Source organism: Styela clava, chromosome 7, assembly GCF_964204865.1.
Source record: "Styela clava chromosome 7, kaStyClav1.hap1.2, whole genome shotgun sequence".
Classification (NCBI taxonomy): Eukaryota; Metazoa; Chordata; class Ascidiacea; order Stolidobranchia; family Styelidae; genus Styela; species Styela clava.
The window spans coordinates 23763917-23784259 of record NC_135256.1 but is presented as its reverse complement, the minus strand read 5'-3'; the positions used below and the strand labels follow the sequence as shown (position 1 = coordinate 23784259).

At 35.3% G+C, this 20343-nt stretch overlaps 2 protein-coding genes and 1 non-coding gene across 3 annotated transcripts in view; 2 read left to right on the top strand and 1 right to left on the bottom strand.

The window, feature by feature from the left end:
- The window catches only part of LOC120327691 (26S proteasome non-ATPase regulatory subunit 1-like), a 47986-nt gene that overhangs the window by 14175 nt on the left and 13468 nt on the right, over positions 1 to 20343 (bottom strand). The window lies entirely within an intron of this gene.
- Trnar-ccg (transfer RNA arginine (anticodon CCG)) lies at positions 144 to 216 on the top strand. The gene has a single exon. It is a non-coding gene; the product is annotated as a tRNA-Arg (tRNA).
- On the top strand, positions 4262 to 17965 carry LOC120327692 (uncharacterized). Its single transcript, XM_039394035.2, has 10 exons — positions 4262 to 4907; positions 5272 to 5472; positions 10509 to 10679; positions 11118 to 11231; positions 12630 to 12891; positions 12969 to 13355; positions 13445 to 13580; positions 15792 to 15925; positions 16137 to 16804; positions 16969 to 17965. The coding sequence occupies exons 1-10, from the start codon at positions 4781 to 4783 to the stop codon at positions 17613 to 17615; spliced, it is 2847 nt and encodes a 948-aa protein (XP_039249969.2). The 5' UTR covers positions 4262 to 4780; the 3' UTR covers positions 17616 to 17965.

Genomic DNA, 20343 nt, shown 5'->3' with positions numbered 1-20343 from the left:
CAAAATCTTTTGTAAAATTCGCAATGCTTGAGAGGCCGTCATCGCGTAACGAACGAAGAAGACATACGATCCCGCGTGCTGCAGGCGAGAGACAAAAACGCCACGACAAACTATATCGAGAGAACTAACTAACAGGCGATCTCGGCCCCGTGGCCTAATGGATAAGGCGTCAGCCTCCGGAGCTGAAGATTGTGGGTTCGAGTCCCACCGGGGTCGCATTTTCCTATTGCTTTGGCGTCTTACCACCGGAATTCCGGAACCGGAATTCGAGGGTAATACCGGTATCTTCCTTGAAGAAATTATGACACTGGTGACATAAGTTGCAATGCAAAATGTCTCACAGAGACATCAAAAATAACGCATTTCGTGGGTCATTCTTGCAACGCAGCGGAACTAATGGCCACCTTCTGCAGAGGTACAGGACGGACTGTCAATAGAGCATTGATAAACAGCGGATATCGTAATCCGTCGGGAATGCGCATCACAACACCGCATTTTACATTCTCATGCAAACTACACGGCATCATTTCATAATTCTAAACTATGCTGTAGGTTTTTTGATATTTCAGAACCGTGACTGAATATGTAACAACTTAAACAAACAACATCTCGGATTTATCTCGCAATATTATGCCAGCAGTTAAATTTATGTTCGCAGTGAATAATTGACAAACTTATTATTAAACGGGTTGGGTTGGTGACAAATAATCGAAGTATAACAGAAGACAAAAGAAGGTAATCGAATAGGATACAACCACGATTTGTATTTACATTAGCAGTTTTTCGGTCGTAAATATCAAGTTCGGTCGTAAAAATAAAAATTTGACTGATTTTTACTAACAGCCTAATACTAAGTCACTTGACTAATCGAACACACATCAAACAAAAGCGTCTTTTTATGTATTTTGATGACATCGCATAAGACGTAAATAAGTTGAGAATTTCGAAAAAGCGCGACGGATTCGTCCTCACTTGCTTATTGTAGAGCCGCCGGGAAAAAATGTCGACATTGTCACACGGATGGTCTTGATTTGACTGCGAACAACATTCCGTTCCTGGCGCCGTATTGGAGTATACGGATGGTGAGTGGGCCTCGTATTGCGACAAACACACACAAAACTTATGAGAGAACTAGTGATATAGCATAGTTACATTATTTTCAAGTTCTAACAGAGCAAGTCAGAGAATTCTGGATGTCAAAAGATTCATGCTCTTATTTGCGTGGATCGGAATATAAATAGATTATGTAACAGACAGTTAAGACGTGGATTCGAATCACACAGGTTCAGTTACCTCTTAAAATAGTGGAAAAGAGAAATTCATACTGGGCCAATTCCGGAAGAAAGATTTAAATTTTGCATGAGCAATGACCCCAATACGTCAAAGATTTTGTTACGCGCGATGGTGTTAACCAATTGTGGGGTACGGTGTCTGAGAAATATAAAAACTCACCAGAGGACTAATAATAAATAAGAATGGATTTTGAAGAAGGGATAAACATGTATTTTTAATCAGCATGTAAATACCGGGGATAGAATTACGAAATGAGAAAGGGATTATGTATTATAATCTTGAATATTTAAAGTAATGACTTGAACTGCCATTGTTTTGAAATATTGTATAAACAGTATAAGATTCCTCCAGTTTGCACTAAAAGGCATATATATGCCTTGGTCACAATTAAAATGCGAAAAGCGCTTTTTGTTGCTGTGGCGAACATGGTATCATTAGACAATCAATATCATATCATATGTTCCTTATCTGGAATATTTTGAGCAAAAAAAAAATAGCAAAATCATTCATCTTTGCAAAAGACTATTAGATGTACTGGTATTAGCATACATACCCAAACTAGTTAACGACAATGAAGGTAAAAATATCAGGGCACCGCGTTGCAGTGTAAATTGCACCGTGACCTCGATGACGGTGATAAAAAAAAATTAAAATACGAATGATAACATCGCATTTTTATACAATTTAGTAAACAAAAACAGACTATCTGTAACGATCATGAAATCAAACGGTAAATTGGTACACAGTTTGCCGCAGTTTCCTATGGTATATGCAAACTTAGGGAAACACCATCATCGGTGAAACGTATTCAACGGAGAAACTGAACCGACCAAACGTTCAAACAAAAGTATTTTGAGAAATTTGTTGCAAACATCCATGTTTTTTTGGAAGTAGAATAAGAATTCCGCAGAAATACATTCAAGAAAAAAATATTCAGTTACAGATCCTGCTACAATATGGCGTAACCAATCGATGCGCGTCAAAATTCGATTATGTAATTTGAAAACAATATGCTGGAGAAAGACTTTCCAAATCAAGTATGTATCGTATGATTATGGCAAGTAATTAAAAATATGCCTATGCTCAAGTTTGACGGTTTGATGCGAAAACATAATTAAAAGCAGACAACCTATCGCTGTGTCCAGATAGATAACAAGAATTCGATATAAACTGAAAAAAGATGATCGATAGAAAATAAATTATCAGCAATAACGCAGCATGTTAGCAACTCTGCGTTGAAAAAGTAAGATTGTATCAATGGTAAATCCTTTTTGGGTTAATAATTGAACGAATTCTTGTTATCGCAAAAGCCGCAGAAACTTTGGATTTGGGTCGTAATTCAATTCCCCTCACATATATTTTGACTGTCAAAAATTATGGTACCCTCTAATAAACACCAATCCAAAAGTTTAAGATTTATTACTGGGTTATTCACATATTTCCATCACAAATTTTAACCCGGCAATATTAATACCCGAAGAGAAACATTATATAACCAGCGCGGCCGTGTCTAATAAGAAAGCGCTCGTATCCGTCCCTCAAGACAAACATCGCCTATGTATCGACGATAATATTCTGGGATAGTATTGTTTGGACAGTCAAAGTCACATACCATAGAAAATATAAAACGAGAGCCTCGCGGTTGGATTTGTGTACATTAGAATAGGGCAACTCGTTGAAGGCGGATGTGGGGCCATTCTTGATCTGCAGACGAAGATTAGGCTGACGTTTTATCTGGGAATACAGGTATAGATAGCAACAGCGGGTTCAAAAGTACGAAGAAAAGATTGATCCTTTAGAAAAATCCAAAGCTAAATTGTTTTTTTGTTTAGTGTAGATGTTATTTGAATATGATGGGAATGTACCTTGCCAGCAGAATTAAAATTATGAACATAGCTTTGTCGTTCAAGGATATGCAGAAAATAAGCAGGGATTTAACAATTGATGAATCGAATCGGCGAGTGATTTAAAGATCAATATTATCAAGTGTTATGAATTTCGTAAGCATACATAATTACTTAATTTACCCCAATCAGACCGTGCGCGGAAATAGCGAAAACTATTTGACGAGAATCCATATGCGGTTGGCTTCTAAGATGTGGTATGGTTACGTTAGAATTGACTCCAGATAACTTAGGGTCAGACACGAGGTATGGGAATGATTCACAGGGAATATATTTGGATAATTAAAATGTTTTCATGTTCGCAGATTTGAAAACGAAAGGTTACATTCTTAAAGATATTGTAAAAAATGATTTAAAGAAAGGGGCAATGCCCTATTGTCTGAAACTGAATTAGAAACAAACAGTTTAAGAATTAAGAACAAGTAATCTATCATGTAAGTTTGACGTCAAAGTATGCCAAGAATGCATACTGTATGACCATAACACGTGTGTCCTGCGCAAAACAAGTCATGCAAAGTAAATTAGAAATAAAACATTCTACAAATTTGAGTGTATTCAACTTGTTTTGATGAAAAAAAGTATTAGTACATACTGGACAATAAATAATCTTCATGTTATAACAGGTAAGTTTCATAAGAACGAAGTGAATGAGGAGAGTGTTTAGGTCAGTTCAGTGTTAAAGATTCTAACAAAAGTCAAGGAGAGTGAATCAAAAAAAAGACATACAATGATATCTGCATATCAATTAGCAGTCTCTTTCCAAATAAAAAATACAACAGCTGTACACATTCAGCATATTTTACAATTTAAGCGCGTTCCATGATGACCAGAACTGTGATGAAAACTGAGTCAACCAAAAAGCATAATATGCGCCGTTAGAAAATTATTAGCAAAGTAAGATACGAGATGATTTCAGATCAAATGTATGTATATAGGAATGTCCAATAGTGCCGGTGTTTTGAGTTAACGTAACATCTCTGTATTTTACTTAAGTTTACTAACAAAAATCCGCCAGCAAATATGACGAAAGGAAGTGATACAACAGGTAGGTTTTTTATTGGAAGAAGACATGCCACGCAGTATGACGTCATATGTGAAAAAATATAAAAATGTTCGACGGCTGATACAGGCATTATTTGAGCAAAGTTATAAGTTGTCAATAGCATTAACATTCATTATATCTATAATATTTCAAAACCAGGATGAAAAAGTGACAAAGAAAATAAAAAAATCTACTGCTATTATCTGTGATTACATGGGTATATTAGAACGATGAATGTGGTCCTGGATTAAAAAATTTCACGCAAGTGTTAAAACCAATAAACAAAAAATTCAGACGTGTTTCACAGATGACTTTCTGTACAGTTAGACGGTGAGTTAGCACTCATTAGAATTGAATACTAAATGATATTTCTTTGGGGGCAAGTCCGTGCGTAATCATACGCCAGACATAGCGACCACCTGCCGCGCGAATGTGTTTCACTTGGATGCCGCAAAAACGGAAGGAAGGTTACCGAAGTTAGATTCTGGATATAATCCAAGAAAACAAACAACTATTCTCCAAAAGCAAGTAAACAAAACATATGCCAGGCATGGCGACATCGAAAACGCAATACACCTTCCCTGTGGATTATATATTATTACCGGAATATCAACCGGAAGAAACTACAATGCAAAATTCAATAGAGAACAGTAGTTTTCCAATCGAAGGTAAGTGAATTTCTAGATTTACAGCTATATTTATCACTGTCACGCAAAACGAAGTCGAGAGATGGCAATATAAAAATTTACTGGTATATAAAAATCTAGGTCAATTTCAATAATTCCATTCGAAAGAATTGTAGTATTTGCATTGAAAGCAAACTGTCTAATAATCATGTAACAGAGACTGTAGCTGCATTTTTATTTTCAAATATAAACAACTCATTTCTAAAAGCCACAATGCCAGAATGCAATGGGAATAATAGGGGATTCATTTCTTAAAAAATCAACCTGGCTGAAATCGAACATATCAAATCTGATGGGTAACGCTGTCTCCTAACTAATTAAAATTAAGATCGTATCTTTTATTTAGAACCGAAAAAACACTGGGCAGCGATGGCTGTTTTGCCAATCATAGCTTTCGTTGCCACGGGAAACATCCTAGTTATCATGGCGGTCAAATTGGATCATAAATTGCGGAGTTCAACTAATTATTTTTTGACGTCACTGGCAATGGCGGATTTACTTGTAGCCATCACTGTGATGCCACCGAGCTTGGCCATGATTATAAATAGTAAGTATATTTAATTTGGTTAATCGAACATTTGGTGGTTTGATTCATATATCTTCCATGACCAGGTGCGATATCTAATCACTGGTGTGTAATATTCTTATTTACAATGATAATGCCATTTTGTTGTGATTATTTTAAAGGAAAACATCAAATCATACTATAGTATTGAAGAATTGAATATTTTGATTTGTGCATTCCAGGAAATTAACGATTGATTTGAATTCAATCACCCCAAAATTACTGCCAATATGAAAAGAAATATTGACGTAATGAATTGATTTCTTTACCCCCGCGATACTAATATGGCATCAGATTGCAGCATCATTTATGGTGTACTTGTTGATATACTTCTTTCAAATATTAATATGCACGATTGAAATTCGGGATTTTTCAAGACTTAAGTATTTTACAGCAAAAGAATTTTTTTTTTGTAAAATATTTAAAAATACATAATGTAGTTTTTACTAAGAAGATGATAACGCTAGACTTCCGACAAAACAATAAACTATTTGATATTTGTAAATTTCATAATTGGTCTTATCGAAATACTGAAACTAGAAGATTCTCCCATTATTAATAGTAGAAACCGTCTGTCTGGTTTTAAAAGGATACATTTGCGAATGGAAATATTCCTAATTACCAGAAGATTGTCGACTAGAATAGGAAATTTTGAATTTCTTAGTATATTAGTTGATTTGAAACATAATACCGACAATTCAAAATATACCGATAACCCACGACTTAAAGATATTTGATTGGATGTTTTTTTTTCAACTTGGAAGAGGGACAAAAAATAAATATCCAATGAATGATTGATTGGATTTGAATAAAATAATGAATACCAAAATAGTAAGTCAGTAATTTAATACATGATAAAATGAATAAAAGCTACAAAAAACTTGGTAATCATAAAATGCAAAGGAAACAATTATGAGTCGTAAAACGTCGGGGCACGACCTAACGTGGAACAGGAATACGATTGGCGAAAAGGAAAATTAAAGGTCAAAAAATGACAAAACAACCCTCTCATCTCGGGGAAACCTCTGAGTAATGTTTTTGTTACCAGCTGACCACCTGACTCAAGGTAATCTAATTGTGCCCCGATAAAACAATGATAACAACCTACAAACATCCGCATGTAACAAATAATTACGTAGTTCCTCTACGTGGAGTTGGAAACAGAGTTTGAGCTAAAGTTTAAAAGGGTGAAAGTTCAACATTATTATTGTGAAACGGAATACGTAAAATTGGTGAATAGATTCGTATGTTCTGCAAAGAAGGTTTTGAATCATAAATGCGGGAATGTCCTCGTCAGGTCGCCTTACTGGCAATCCTTTTTACAATTAAATTAACTGGAAACATACACTGTACTCTCTGACCATTTTGCAATTCGCCAAATGCAATAATTTTACGAATTAAATTAAATCGTGTTCCATTTGCACATATTGTATAAATATATAAGGTATTCAATTTTTTAAAACAAATAAGACGATAAGCTGTAAGTAGTCTGTTAACATACATTTTTGGGATAGGCGTAAAATTCGACAGCAGTACATTACATGGAATAGTCAATTAGATCATTTCATCATTCAAATGCGTTCGAGTATGGCACATAAACAAAAAACGTAGTATGAGTTGGCAAAAACACAAGTATTTCAGCTGATATCATCTAGTGGGGTTGAAGGTAGCCTGATCTAAGGCGATAAACACAGAGGCGTCAAGGGATGTGGTATTCCCGCGATTGTGACATTCTCAAATTCACACCGCGGTCTTATATCCACCGTAGCATACACATAGAAACGTGCCTATTCACCCGAAGAATCACTAAAATGTCTCGCGAGACAAATCGCACAAGTGGCGGTATGATGATTAATCGGATTGAGAAATCCTTTGTGTTCACCACCTGGGTAAAATCAACTGAAAACTGTTTGCTAGTAATATCATTGGCGGTATGCGATGGGTTCCCGTGGTATAGTAATTTTATGCGAACAAATTAGTCAGAGAAATAGGATTGATTATTCTTTTACATCTGTTGTATTTGAATAACTAAATTTATTTGACAAATGGGATCAAATACCAGAATCAATGTCGTTTGACGTTGACAACAATACATACGTCTTCGTCCTTCCATTCATGATATTTTAAGGGTAGTTCATGCCATATAGTATGCCATGACATATAGGCTATATAGTACATTGCATCGTTGACGAAAGGTAATAAGGAAGCCAATATTATCATATGCATTACAATTCCTTCGAGTATTTACGCGTTCCACCAGCTGATAGTATAGTAGAATGTAAAATGTCATTATAGCATAATATTAGGGTAAGACTATGAAATTCCTACATATCATTTGCGATATTAATTAGGCTTATGACATACTGAAAAATGGTGGGCCTATTTTTCAAAAATGGTGAGCAAAACGGTTGACATAATGAAAGGTATAACTTGCGCTCGACGAAAAATGCTTAAAATGACAGTATAACGTCCAGAATATCCATCCCGTCAGTTTTTGCTATAAATTTAAAACCTTAACGCGTGAATACAATAACTTACTTTTAAGATGTTATCGATTCGGATATTAAATTCTTGGAAAATTGAGAGCCGAAAACGGTCTAGTATTTTGGACATCATTTCCTATTTTCGATTAAATATTTATACCTCTGTCGTTAAAAATAGCGACATTATCATGTTCGACACATCTACAGTCTAAATCAACTTCATCTACAAGTGTTGACTCATTTAATTGATAAAATAAAGTATCGTAAGATCAAGACAATTGTCTATCGCATCAAATGATTGAACCGACTATTCAGACACTCAAAACAGGGAAATGATAAAAATCAGACCAAATACAAAGAAAATGATTCTAAACATTTCTAAAACGCGAGATTCAACCATTTCTGAACCATCTTTTCGCCAATTTGCAGCTTTGAATCGAATTTGTTAGGATTAGTCACACCATCGTCCAATATTCTTTGTTTCCAAAAAAAAAATGGTGAGCGACAAAAATACGAAGAAATTGATACTGTAATTTTAAGGATAAAAATAGAAATAAAATATTTGTGACATTACGATATTTGTCGGAATTTGCCAAGTACGGCTCGAAAATGACGACAACAACTAGGTTCGCCATTTTATTGTACTTTCATATGGTGTAATAGAACCCAATTAATAAACAATTAGGAATCCTGTCTACTTTACAAATATTCGAATTTCTGATATCAAAACAGGTCGCAACCGCGATAGTAATGAAATTTTCAATTCGCAATTTAAGATAAGCAGCAAAGAATTCTTAAGAATGCGAAATCACCAGTGTGGAAATAAAAATTGTTAATCCTGCCAAAAATTCCTCTTTAACGAAAACTTTTTCTACGTTCCACCAGGTTTATTAAAATACGGACATGATGAGTATTGATCCTAAAGACAAGATATCCCCCTGATAAGAGCAGCAAACTCGTCCACAGTAATCTATGGGAGAAACTGACTAGGCGACGACAGTTCAGACACGATATAGCCCATAATCCGACAAACGTGATTTCGCTTTATTAAAACTGACTGCGAAAAGTTAAACCATGAGATGTTCCGGAGAATTGACAATACTGTCGTCACTTTCGCCATCCATTGCAGGTTCCCACAAATCACTGGCATTTAGATTTACAAAACGGCTAACACTATCAAAACCAGAAACCCCACGAATTAGCATAACTCCATAGCATGCCATTAGAAAAATTAGTATGTTATTCATGGAGAGTCGCAGATTGTTCTTGGATTTAAAAAAGTGGTATGATAGCTAGGGAGTGGAATGACAGTCGAACAGAGCCAAATTGAGACATGTACATATTTATATTAGTTTGTTGACGCTGATGTTATAACATAATATCGCTTTTTAGCCGAACTTATTGATTATTCTGCCTTCTGTGGGCCCGGTCCTTCCGTAGGTAACAGTAATTACAGAAAAATAACCCAGGAATTTAAACACAACACTCCACTAGTTTTAGAAAAAAATAAATTCCCTAGAAAGCAATCCTAATACGTTGAGTTTCTCCAATATTTAACACGGAAGCGACTGTTTCTCCTTTTAAGTCTTAATGAAGTTAAGTTTTGAAATTGTTCATTTCGACGACAACAACGGCTAATCGTTAAACGAGAAAGAACTGTCATGCAAATATACATGGGTAATTTACGCATCGATTTACAATAACACGGTTAAACAAAACTAATATTCTTCAATAACAATTAAGTGACAATGAAAATCAAAATGCGCTGCAATTTAGTTGAGATGTTAACAATATGAATGCGATATATTTGAAATATCATATATCGAAAGCGCAGAAAGACTTGAAAATCTATGTCAGATCTTCAGAGGTAAACGTATAAACAATTATTGTCGTAGAACTAAAAAAAATTGATCTACCGGTACATCAGACGGACTTACGCACGTCCATGTGTTGCGTCTGACATATGAACGAACAATAAAGTGTAGTAAAACAAATATAGAAAGAAACAAACAAGGATTTAACGCGATTTTGAACGTACTAATCCTATCCACAATTGATCGAAATGAATAATTCATACTTCGCATAAAAAACAATCTTTACCGTTAATTCTGTCTCTCACCAAGAAAATGCAAACGCGGTATTTCCAAAACATAACGTCATCAATCGTAATTTCCCAAATGAACATTTGAATTTGAATGAGAATTTGCAAGATAAATAGCATTTGCCGAAAACCCGATATGATATAGATATCAAAATTAGCCAAATTGGCCCCGTGAAATGTGAAATATCAAGCTTTTTTAACTCAATTTCAATTTTTTGCACAAAGTTGCTGAAAATACACACGTATAATATTTTGTAAAAACACCGGAATTGGTTACTATAAATTAGCAGCCATTTTACATTTCTGATTTGGCTTTTATGTGGTATTCACTCAAAAATCTACATCACACGTCTTTTAGTGGCTAGGGAGACCTTTCTCTCAGTTAATCATATTTCTTTTCCATTAAATAATAACTGAAATTTTATTCGTTTCAGATTACGAATGGCCGTTTCCCGAAAGTCTTTGTGGAATATGGGTTATGCTGGACGTATGCTTTAGTACGTCTTCTATTCTTCATCTATGCATGATTTCATTGGATAGATACCTAGCGCTTGCTAATCCTTTCCGATACAACAACGGTGGTTGGATGTCGAAAACATCTTCAGGTATGATTGATATTAACACTTATGACTGAAAATTCCTACAAAATTTATAGGATTTCATCTGAATTAAAACAAACCTATAGCAAGCCCTCGCAATGCTAAGTAAACTGTGTGATGAAAATGCAATGCATTTGAAGAAGTTACAATTGCTAGCAATTCAAAATTTTCTGATTTATTTAAAATTAAATGATCAAAGTTCAAACATAGTTACTTATGAAATGACAACACGACGGTCCATGAAAAGGGACAGCGGCACGACCAGTTTGAATGATTGGTCATTTGTAAGTCGCGTCTTATGTCCAATACCACATACCACGTTTATTGAATAAAACAATTGAATTCGTGATTGCCAAGAGTAAGACTATGACATCACGACTTACTACATTTAAGTAATAAACCTACATTCTCCTTATGATCTATTTATTTATTTGTTTAATAAAGGTGGTTGGGGTACTGAGAAACGTGGACGAATGGGAGCAGGATTCGGCGGAGGTGCCAACAAGATGACAAAAAGGGTAGCTAAGAGAATCCTATTGGTGTGGGCGATATCTATAGGTGAGCAAACTTTTTTCACTGACTGCATTTTTATCCAGTCAAAAAACTGAACAGCATAAATATAAATTATATTATATAGTTTACTACGGTTAAAAATTTGCAAATGTTTCTCAACTGAGAATTTTGGCAAAATTTGGGCTCAGTGGACCAATATAGTGTAAAAGACATACAATATATACAACTTTGACAAAAACATATTCGCCAGGTTCCTTATAACGATGCGATGGTCAGTGACTGGTTACCAGACGTATATAATCCAGTATAGATCGAACAAAAAATTATCCTCTGAGCAAACACACCAAGTACTTCGTTAAATGTATGCGCGCGTTTTGCAGGCGTGTTCCTTCTTAGTGTAAACAATGTGGTAATACCGAATGACCTTTTGGGATCAAATACGTGATAAACGGATTTAAGTCTTTGTTAGAAAATACGAAATATCTAAATTTGTTACAGATAGTTTGCTCAGCTTTGTAATGTTTCGTATAATTTCAAATGTAAAATTAAAAGACTTTTACAGTAATAACATCACTTGCTTGTAGATCTAGATTCTAGAGCAACGTGAATTATTCAATACTTTTTTCTGTTCGTGCTTTTAACCAAAAAAATTGATGGTTTAAGAGTAACATTCGCATCGCCCCATTATCAAATAACAGTATTTCTAAAATCGGGTATCGTTGTTAAATCGTGACTGTAGCCACGATGGAACGGAGGCTTATACAAAAGCCTCCGTAAGTTTGTTTAAACACGGTCGGGTAGAGCGAGCAAACTATTCCAACTTTCTTGACTAAATTCTTTGAACTAAAATGTTCGTTTCCTAATAATGGATTCGTGTTTGGTTTGCGATGTTTGTCATCATCGTAAATCGAAGGAAACTATATATGAACTGTATTTATATCTCTAAATCGTTAAGGCGATTTACTATACAAATACGTACTAGCAAAAATATAGCAAGCTTGGCAGGCTTTAAGTCTAAGCGATCGTTAACAAGATATTTTCGTGATGCAAAGGGTTTGTTATTTTTATCCGTCAATGACTATTTGATACAAAACTCTACAGTAGGTAACAAACCACACAAAAATGTTATGCCAACGTGGGAAAATGAAAAATAAATCCAAGATGTTGGCTTATCGATTGAATCCTGACCGAACACGTTTTTTTCTCTTACATCACATATTAAACTTTATGAATATGTGTGTTCAAACATTATAAATTGATAAATAAATTATACCAAAACTACAATGAAATGCCACAGACTTGGGATTTGTTTCTTGCAATATGAGTAAGGGTTCTGCAATGTTCATAGGTAGTAAGTCATCCTGCAAAAATTGTGCACTACAGTACACAATGCATTGCGGAGTATTCACAAGCAATATTTCAATCACAGTCATTTCTTTGCAGGTATCTCACTTCCGTTACCGATCCTGGCGAGTCAAAATAGAGACAATCTTTTTTACGGGCAAATGTGCGTTATCAATATTCCCGAATTCGCCATATATGGATCGATTGTTGCTTTCTTTGCACCATTAATTGTGATGTTTATTACATATTCGTTAACAATAAGGACTTTGCAAAAACAGTCTAAGCTGGTCGCTTGCATCATGGGGAAAGATGGTTCAACGCACAAAGGGAAATCATCCACGTCCTCTTCCATAACATCGCGGTAACCATTTGTTCTAGAATTTAATTTTATACGCTCAGATGAGGAAACATTTTATGAACACAATATATATTTTGTAGGCGGAGCGTAGGAAGCACAAAAGGCACCATGTCAGGAAAATGGACATCAGCAAGCAGAGCCGGAAATTCTTCATTGCCAGACCTTTTGAGATCATCAGAAAATTGCATGGATTTAGAAGAAACTTCATTTTCAAACCATCGAAGACTTGATTCAACAGCGAGTGGTATTCAGTTCATAGCCACGCCGTCCGAGAGTAGAATCAAGACATGCGCCAGGTGCGCAATGTTATGTTGTGGCTGTTTTAGCTCAGATAAAACTAACCGTCAAGATATACACCGAGAACTTATGGAAATGGAATACACTGTGGGAAGTAAAACCACTTTACATAAAACGGATAGCGAAAGCAGTGACACGAGCAGTATAACAAACCATCCACCAGTGAAAAGGTAAATAAGTGATTTACTGAAGTAGCAAATTTTCATCTTGTTCATTACCGTTTGGCGATCATATTATATATGTATATTGTCGTATACAGATCACCAATGATCACAAGAGCAAACCTTAAGCTCGCTAAAGCAGTTTCTAAACTTCCATTGAAAAGAGTATCTACGCGTAGGATATCTGCTTCCATGAAATCAAGGGCTATTGCAACAGAACAACGAGCATCAAAGGTATTTTACAAATAATCCATGAACTAAAAATAATCAAATGAGAAATTTGATCTAAAATAATAACGAGTTTGAATGTTTTCACTGATCACGTAGGTTTTTAGCTCCTAATTTTCAACTGCGCAATCGTACATCAATCCGTGTGATTGGGATTCCAGAACGTACGAGAATTACTTTATCAGCTTCTGGTGACGTCAGTAACGGTGAATTTCGAGATAAGGAATTACTGAAAACGCATATTCCAATCCCATTTGTGGTTCGATCGCTTTGTACGGTACCGGGTTATTAATAGTAAAATCGTCTGCAAATCGAATTTGAATTGAAGTACAAATGCACGAGGGCGTCTGTGGCCAATGGTCAAAGTTGGTTCATGTAAATTCAGCTTAATTGCAGAAGATCCATAAATAGATTTTGTCCATTCAAAGATTGAAAAAGTGAAATCTGAAATAGAATTAACGGTGACGCGTATCCATTATATTTAATCCTGGGTCATTGAAAGTAAATAAAAAATCGGTATGAAAAAAAATATATCTATATAGAGTAATTTGACAATATTTGTGCAAATAATTTCTATTATTGAATGGAGGATGTTCGAGGTATGTAGACATTAGAACCGATGATATCCATAAATGAAGTCTATTTCTCAGTTTTAGAACTCCAAACTATTCGGATGAGACGCAGCGAAAAGTTAATTATCCATTCTACCTACATTAATGACACGTCAAGTTCCAGCCGCGTAAATTTTTATGAAAATATTTCAGGAAGGTTATATTGAAAGAATGTCATGCATAAATAATTAATACACAATTTGAACAAATAGAAAAATAATGTCTTGATTTTCCGCCCCTTAGCACATTACGGAAATTCAAATTTATTCTAAAAATATGTTGAGAAAAATGTCGTTCTAATCAAAATTTGGGATTAATGTATATGCAAGTTGATATTACAAAGACTGAGTGATAATATAAATATCTTAAAATTTACCAAGTCGAATTTTCAGGCGACCTCATGGCGAAATAGGTCGAGATGGATATAAACGTTCGATTTGACAAAGACTATATTATTATCATTATCATATAAAAAAGATTCTAAATTATGTTCATAAAATCCAGTAGAATTCTCACATTTAAAATCCTTAATCTGCTCATAGTTAAAGCAAAAACCCTTTCTAGAAATAACGTAGTTAAAACAAGCACACTTGAAGAGAAATTCACAACTTGGTAGTACTTGTTCTTCATTCAACGCCAGCACATTGTTGACGCAAGGGATTAGCGTTAGGGCAAGCTATTGCAAGAAGAACAGACGTAGATAAATTGAGCTTATAAAAACAAAAGCCTGGTGGTTATTATTATGAATCAGCACGGTGGAAAGCAAAGCGTACTTTACATTCCGTATTTGTGGAAACCATCAGAAACTTCTGACACCTTTATAGAAGTGTTGAAAAATCAGCAATGCCGCTGTTCCACACAAGTAATTGTAATCCTATAAGCTTGGATGTACAATTGGAGCAGATGGAGCGCGCCCAGACATTAGACCAAGTTGGTTAATAAAACCAATTCATTCAATCAATCAGGTGTAAATTAAATCAATGTTAAATTTGGTTGAATTGTTGTGATTCAAATACGGTGTACGGAGAGTGTCACGTGGTTTATTAACATAAGTTTAAATTGTGTTTTATCATAATTATTGTGAACTGTGATTGGAAAATGACTCTTCTACTGGGGAATACGACATGTTCAAGTCGTGTGCCTATCTCAAAATCTAAATGAAACACGAGTCTAAAATCGTGCATAAATACCACCCAGGTGGAAGGTAGTGTTTATATGTTTAACCAGTGCGCGGATCAAAACGTCTTAATTGTATTGTATAAGGAAAGTGAAGAAACCAGATTTTGCGAATATTATCTATGGTACAAACCTTATACAAAACAAACATAGTCTGCGTGAAATCATGAACTTTCTCAATTAAAATTTTTCGAGACGACAACGATCTCTCTCTTACAATTCCGAACATGTATCGTTCTTTGAATTGTTCGATAGCAAAACAAAGACTTCTTTGTTTTGACGAAAGAATATTATTAACGCTTAGAGCAGTAGACCCCGAGTTTATAATCACAAAACCAAGTATATATCATTAAGTTTGATCCACATTCGATTTTTTTCAGCTGTTCCCCCTCTATATAATAAACTCATATTTTGCTTGTATTTTTCTCAGGTATTGGGAATGATCTTCACACTGTTTTGTTTGTTCTGGTGTCCTTTTTTCATTACAAACGTTTTTAGTGGTTTCTGTGCAACTTGTCAGATTTCATCGTGCAATATGGAGCTTATGGGAAATTTGATGAACTGGTAAGTTCGAACGAAACCCGGATGTATCCAAAGCTAATGCATTTTATTTAAACTATATGACATTACAAAATTGAATTTGGTTGCATTGATTTTGAATGCATGGTTAAAACTCATTTGCGCTGCGTTGTGCCGTACAGATTAAGACAATAGCAATAGTTTCGATTAGTGTCGACAACATTTTCCAAATATTAACCAGATATCACATTTACAGGTTTGTATGGGTTGGATACGTGTCGTCAGGTGTTAACCCGTGCGTTTATACATTGTTCAGTCGGCAATTTCGGGACACCTTCAAAAAACTTCTCTGTCGGCGTTACGATGAAATAGGGACTGGGGGAAAACACTTTTCTCGATCTTATCCCAGAGATGGAACAACGGGAGGAATCAGCACCTCATCTTTCAGAGGAAGAGACTATGGATACTCAATCTCAATGGATCCGGCATCCAGAAGAGAGAGTGAGATGCAGGGTGGGGCAGGCATCCGTCCAACGCCCAGCGTTCATCGTTCGCTGGGTGAAAGCATCATGATCAGACAACACAAAAGAAGTCAAGTAACGAGAAGCGCAGACAGCGACGCTCTGATTGGCCGTTTATCTCGTAAAGCATCAATGCTCAATGGAGATTCGGGCGATAACACGTCAAACGAAAAAGAGCTTAACCGACAATGGAGAACAACTTGGCATTTCACTATTGACGGCGAGGAAGGTCAAAAAACGGACGACAATCGTGAAAACTCATTAGATATGGATACCAATTCGCTCATTGTCAAATTTGCGAATGAATGGGAACAACGAACCAGGCGTCGACGAAGATTGATGTCCGCGCCCACTCAAGCAATATTAGGATGGAGGGATTTCGATTCAAGATATCTGGAGAAAAGTAAGTGTACCTACTCCCCTAAATTCACATATCCAAATACCAAATAAACCGCTCCTGTGCAGAAAAAGTTATAAAAACTATTTACTGGAGATACTACTATTCACATGTCTAAATCTCGGTGTAGATTACAAAACAAGAATACCGTTAACGCTTCATTATTTTAGGTCAGGAAATTAACGAATCGAAGAATTCCCCTGGTAAGAGAGAACCGGAGAAGGCTGGACATCATCATCGCGAGAGGAATGACAAAGCCAAGAAAAACATCAGACGACATCTGAGTTTGGGCGGGAAAAGTATTTTCCAAACAATAGAAGAAAAAAATTGTCATTACAATGGAAGCGAATCCAGTTCCAACGAAACTTGCGAAAGTGAATATGAGAACAGCGGTAATGACGATGTTTTCCAGGATAATGATCTGGAGGGGCCAGCGACGGCGACAAGTCGAAAATCTTTACCTTTATTTGAGCGAACCAGTATAACCGAAGCCCGCGTGAGGTTTTTATCAGAAATAGACTCGAGGAATTGTATTTCACGCAGTGCAAATGAAACTACTTTAACTAACAGTATTACAAGGGCCGACAGTCAAAATTGTACGAGTTCCGCATATCTTAATAATAATGTCACTAAAACCAGGGACGATTCTACAAATAACGATACATGTGATTGTGAAACGCAATTATCAAAGTCAAATGACGTTACAAACTGGGAAAAAGATAAACGCAATCGTGAACTAGAACATTATAAAAAGTTTCAATTATCTCGACTCGACAGTGGTATGGGCGATTCCGTAAGAAATTCACAAAGCTTATGATAGTCGCAAATTAGCGTGTGCTTCTTGAGTCTCACATTATTTATATTGGATATATCAGTTTAGTGTATAAAATGAAAACGCATAACATTCATCTCAGAATGCCGGACGTGTCACAAATTACTGTAAAAGAAACTATTGAATGAGAAATTGATCTATATATTTGCACCTTTTACTGTATTTTGTTTTAGTTGTGAATAACAACCATTCAATTTATATTCAGTTCTATTTTTATTTCGACTTTTCACTGCATATTGATAACTGTTTTTTTAAATTTTTATTTTATTGTTATCGCACAATGGACAAAATTATTTGTGAAATATATATCATGTTAATAACTTAATACTACCAAGTTATGTTGGGTGTGGGGTTGTAATTTATTGTCATAGACATGACAAAACAAGTCCCGAATTCAACGAGAGTAAAAACTTGAAAGATTGATGAATTCATTTGGTAACAAAATCATGAAATGCAATTGCTCTTCGGATCAATGTGCAATTGCATTTTATCAGTAATAATTTTCAGTATTATTCAGTGGATCATCACAGGTATATCTGACAATAACCGGATTAAAACGTTTTCCTTCCTTTTATATATAAACCTGAAACTCTCGCATGAGTCTTTGAAAATATAAACGCAGGTTTTCAAACCACACAATTTTCAAAATTCAGTGTTTCATCCTATATGATACAATTTTTATTAGCGATGACGCTTCGACGTTCATGCCCAACAGAACACACTTCATCACTACAAACAAGCGATACTTGTGAGCGAATGTGGAGAGAATAATTAAGCGTCGTTGTGATTCAGGAAGGTGCCAAATAAAATTAAAAACGATCGCGTTCAGCACTTACCTGGCTGGCGGACTTTTCTACAGGCTGTAACGAACTCGTTGGTATCAAAATTTAGAAGTAAATGATCCGAAAAACGTTGGTTGATCATCTTCGATTGAGAACTGACTGTTTAAAATGTTAAAATACCTTCGCTGAAGAAACCATATATTTCGCAACATATTCATCAGTCGAATCAATACGGGCAAACGCTATTGGAAAAACGTGACATACGGTATGGTTATTGTATTGTTTGAATATGCGCAGACATTGCTCCTATGCTTACAAATCCAAGAACGCATTCCTCCACATATTTAAATAATTTGAAATTTGGTATGCGTGAATATGAAAACCAATACTTCAATAATTACCAATTGACGCTATCGTGTAGACTAGCTTCTGATCCATTCTCACAAAGATAGAAAAGAGTAAGAGATAAATTTGAACTTGTAACTGTGATACCAAACAGTCTTTAGGTGCGTATTTAGTCATTGTTCCAGATTCCATTGGTGGAACGATTCGAGGAGCGACTCGGTAAACTCATTCTGAACATGAAATCAAATCTCATTTCACAAGCTTCTATGTAGTGCAAAGCGCAGTTAGACTTTTCGAACAGTGAAGTCGAGTTGATTTATGGGTCATATATTTCGTTTCAATCCTGCGTCAATTCTGCGCTTCGAAAATGCGATTAAACGGTCAATTTGAGATGTTGATCTGCATTAGTAGCACTTAAATAATGAGAATCGTTATCCTAACAAAACAGCCAAAACTGCAAATTAGGCATCATTTAATGGTATTAGGCAGAGTGATGAAACTAGTGTTCAAGGATTCCGAAGGAAATTTTGTAGAAATTAGTCAAAACACATACATTTATAGGAGAGGATATATTGCAACATTACTACTATAATGTGACAAGGGGGACATTAAAATCGACTTGTACCTGATTAATTTTAATATAAAACTAGTTACACAACGCTAGTTAAAAGGTATCTTGTTAAAACACCCATCGTCCCTTGAGACATAGATTTATCCTACACACCAAATGACGTTAGCAATTGCATTAAAAGATCAGACAGTTTTGCATTTTTTTTTGCAAGATTAAAGGAAATTTTGAAAACCAAGTTTCCAATGTGCATCACGCCGAACACTAGTAATATCTCAAATACGGTTAATAATAGCACATGATTCTGTTTTAGACTTAGAGCATAGTATAAAGGAAATTCCCCGCATATATATATTGTCAACAATCTATGAACAAACTTATTTACCATTTGCACTGAAATTGTTAACCTATGCTATATCCCTTCCTACATTATACAGTATTTCTAACCATATAGGTTCCTACGTGATGCAACGTTTTAAGATTTTTCCAAACAAGTCAAATAAATAGGCTAGAAAAAACCAGTAGCATGACTGGGGTTTATCGAAGTTGTGGGCGTGTGACCAATCTAAAACTATCGGTTCATCTACAATAAGTAACAAAACAACGGCAGTTTAGTTATGAGAAAACATTTCATGACCTTTGTAAAAGTCAATTTCTGGTGTGCGATTTTATACATAACAATGACATTTTTCATAAAACATGAAACATGAAATTTTTAGTTTATCCTGAGTGATATAAAGCCGCTTACGTCACTAAGTCATCGAAAAGCGAAAGTTTAAAAACAAGATGACATCGTGCGTATCAAGTCTGAATGTAGCACGCTATACAAATTTCGAAGACAATATTGGTCAAGGATCGCACGAAGAAAAAGCAAGCATGAAAATCGTAATTTATCATCTTATAATACTTATACAAATATAACTCATTGAAATATTTTATTGTTGAAACAGCAAGTCTGTCCGACCACAGCGTTCGGATATTTTTGCGTCAGAAAGTATTTTAAGGTCATTGTAAACAA

Coding starts and splice junctions, on each gene's coding strand:
- LOC120327692 (XM_039394035.2), top strand. CDS start 4,781: ATGCCAGGCATGGCGACATCGAAAACGCAATACACCTTCCCTGTGGAT. Junction 12,892..12,968: donor TCCTCTTCCATAACATCGCG/GTAACCATTTGT, acceptor TATATTTTGTAG/GCGGAGCGTAGGAAGCACAA. Junction 13,581..15,791: donor CAGAACAACGAGCATCAAAG/GTATTTTACAAA, acceptor TATTTTTCTCAG/GTATTGGGAATGATCTTCAC.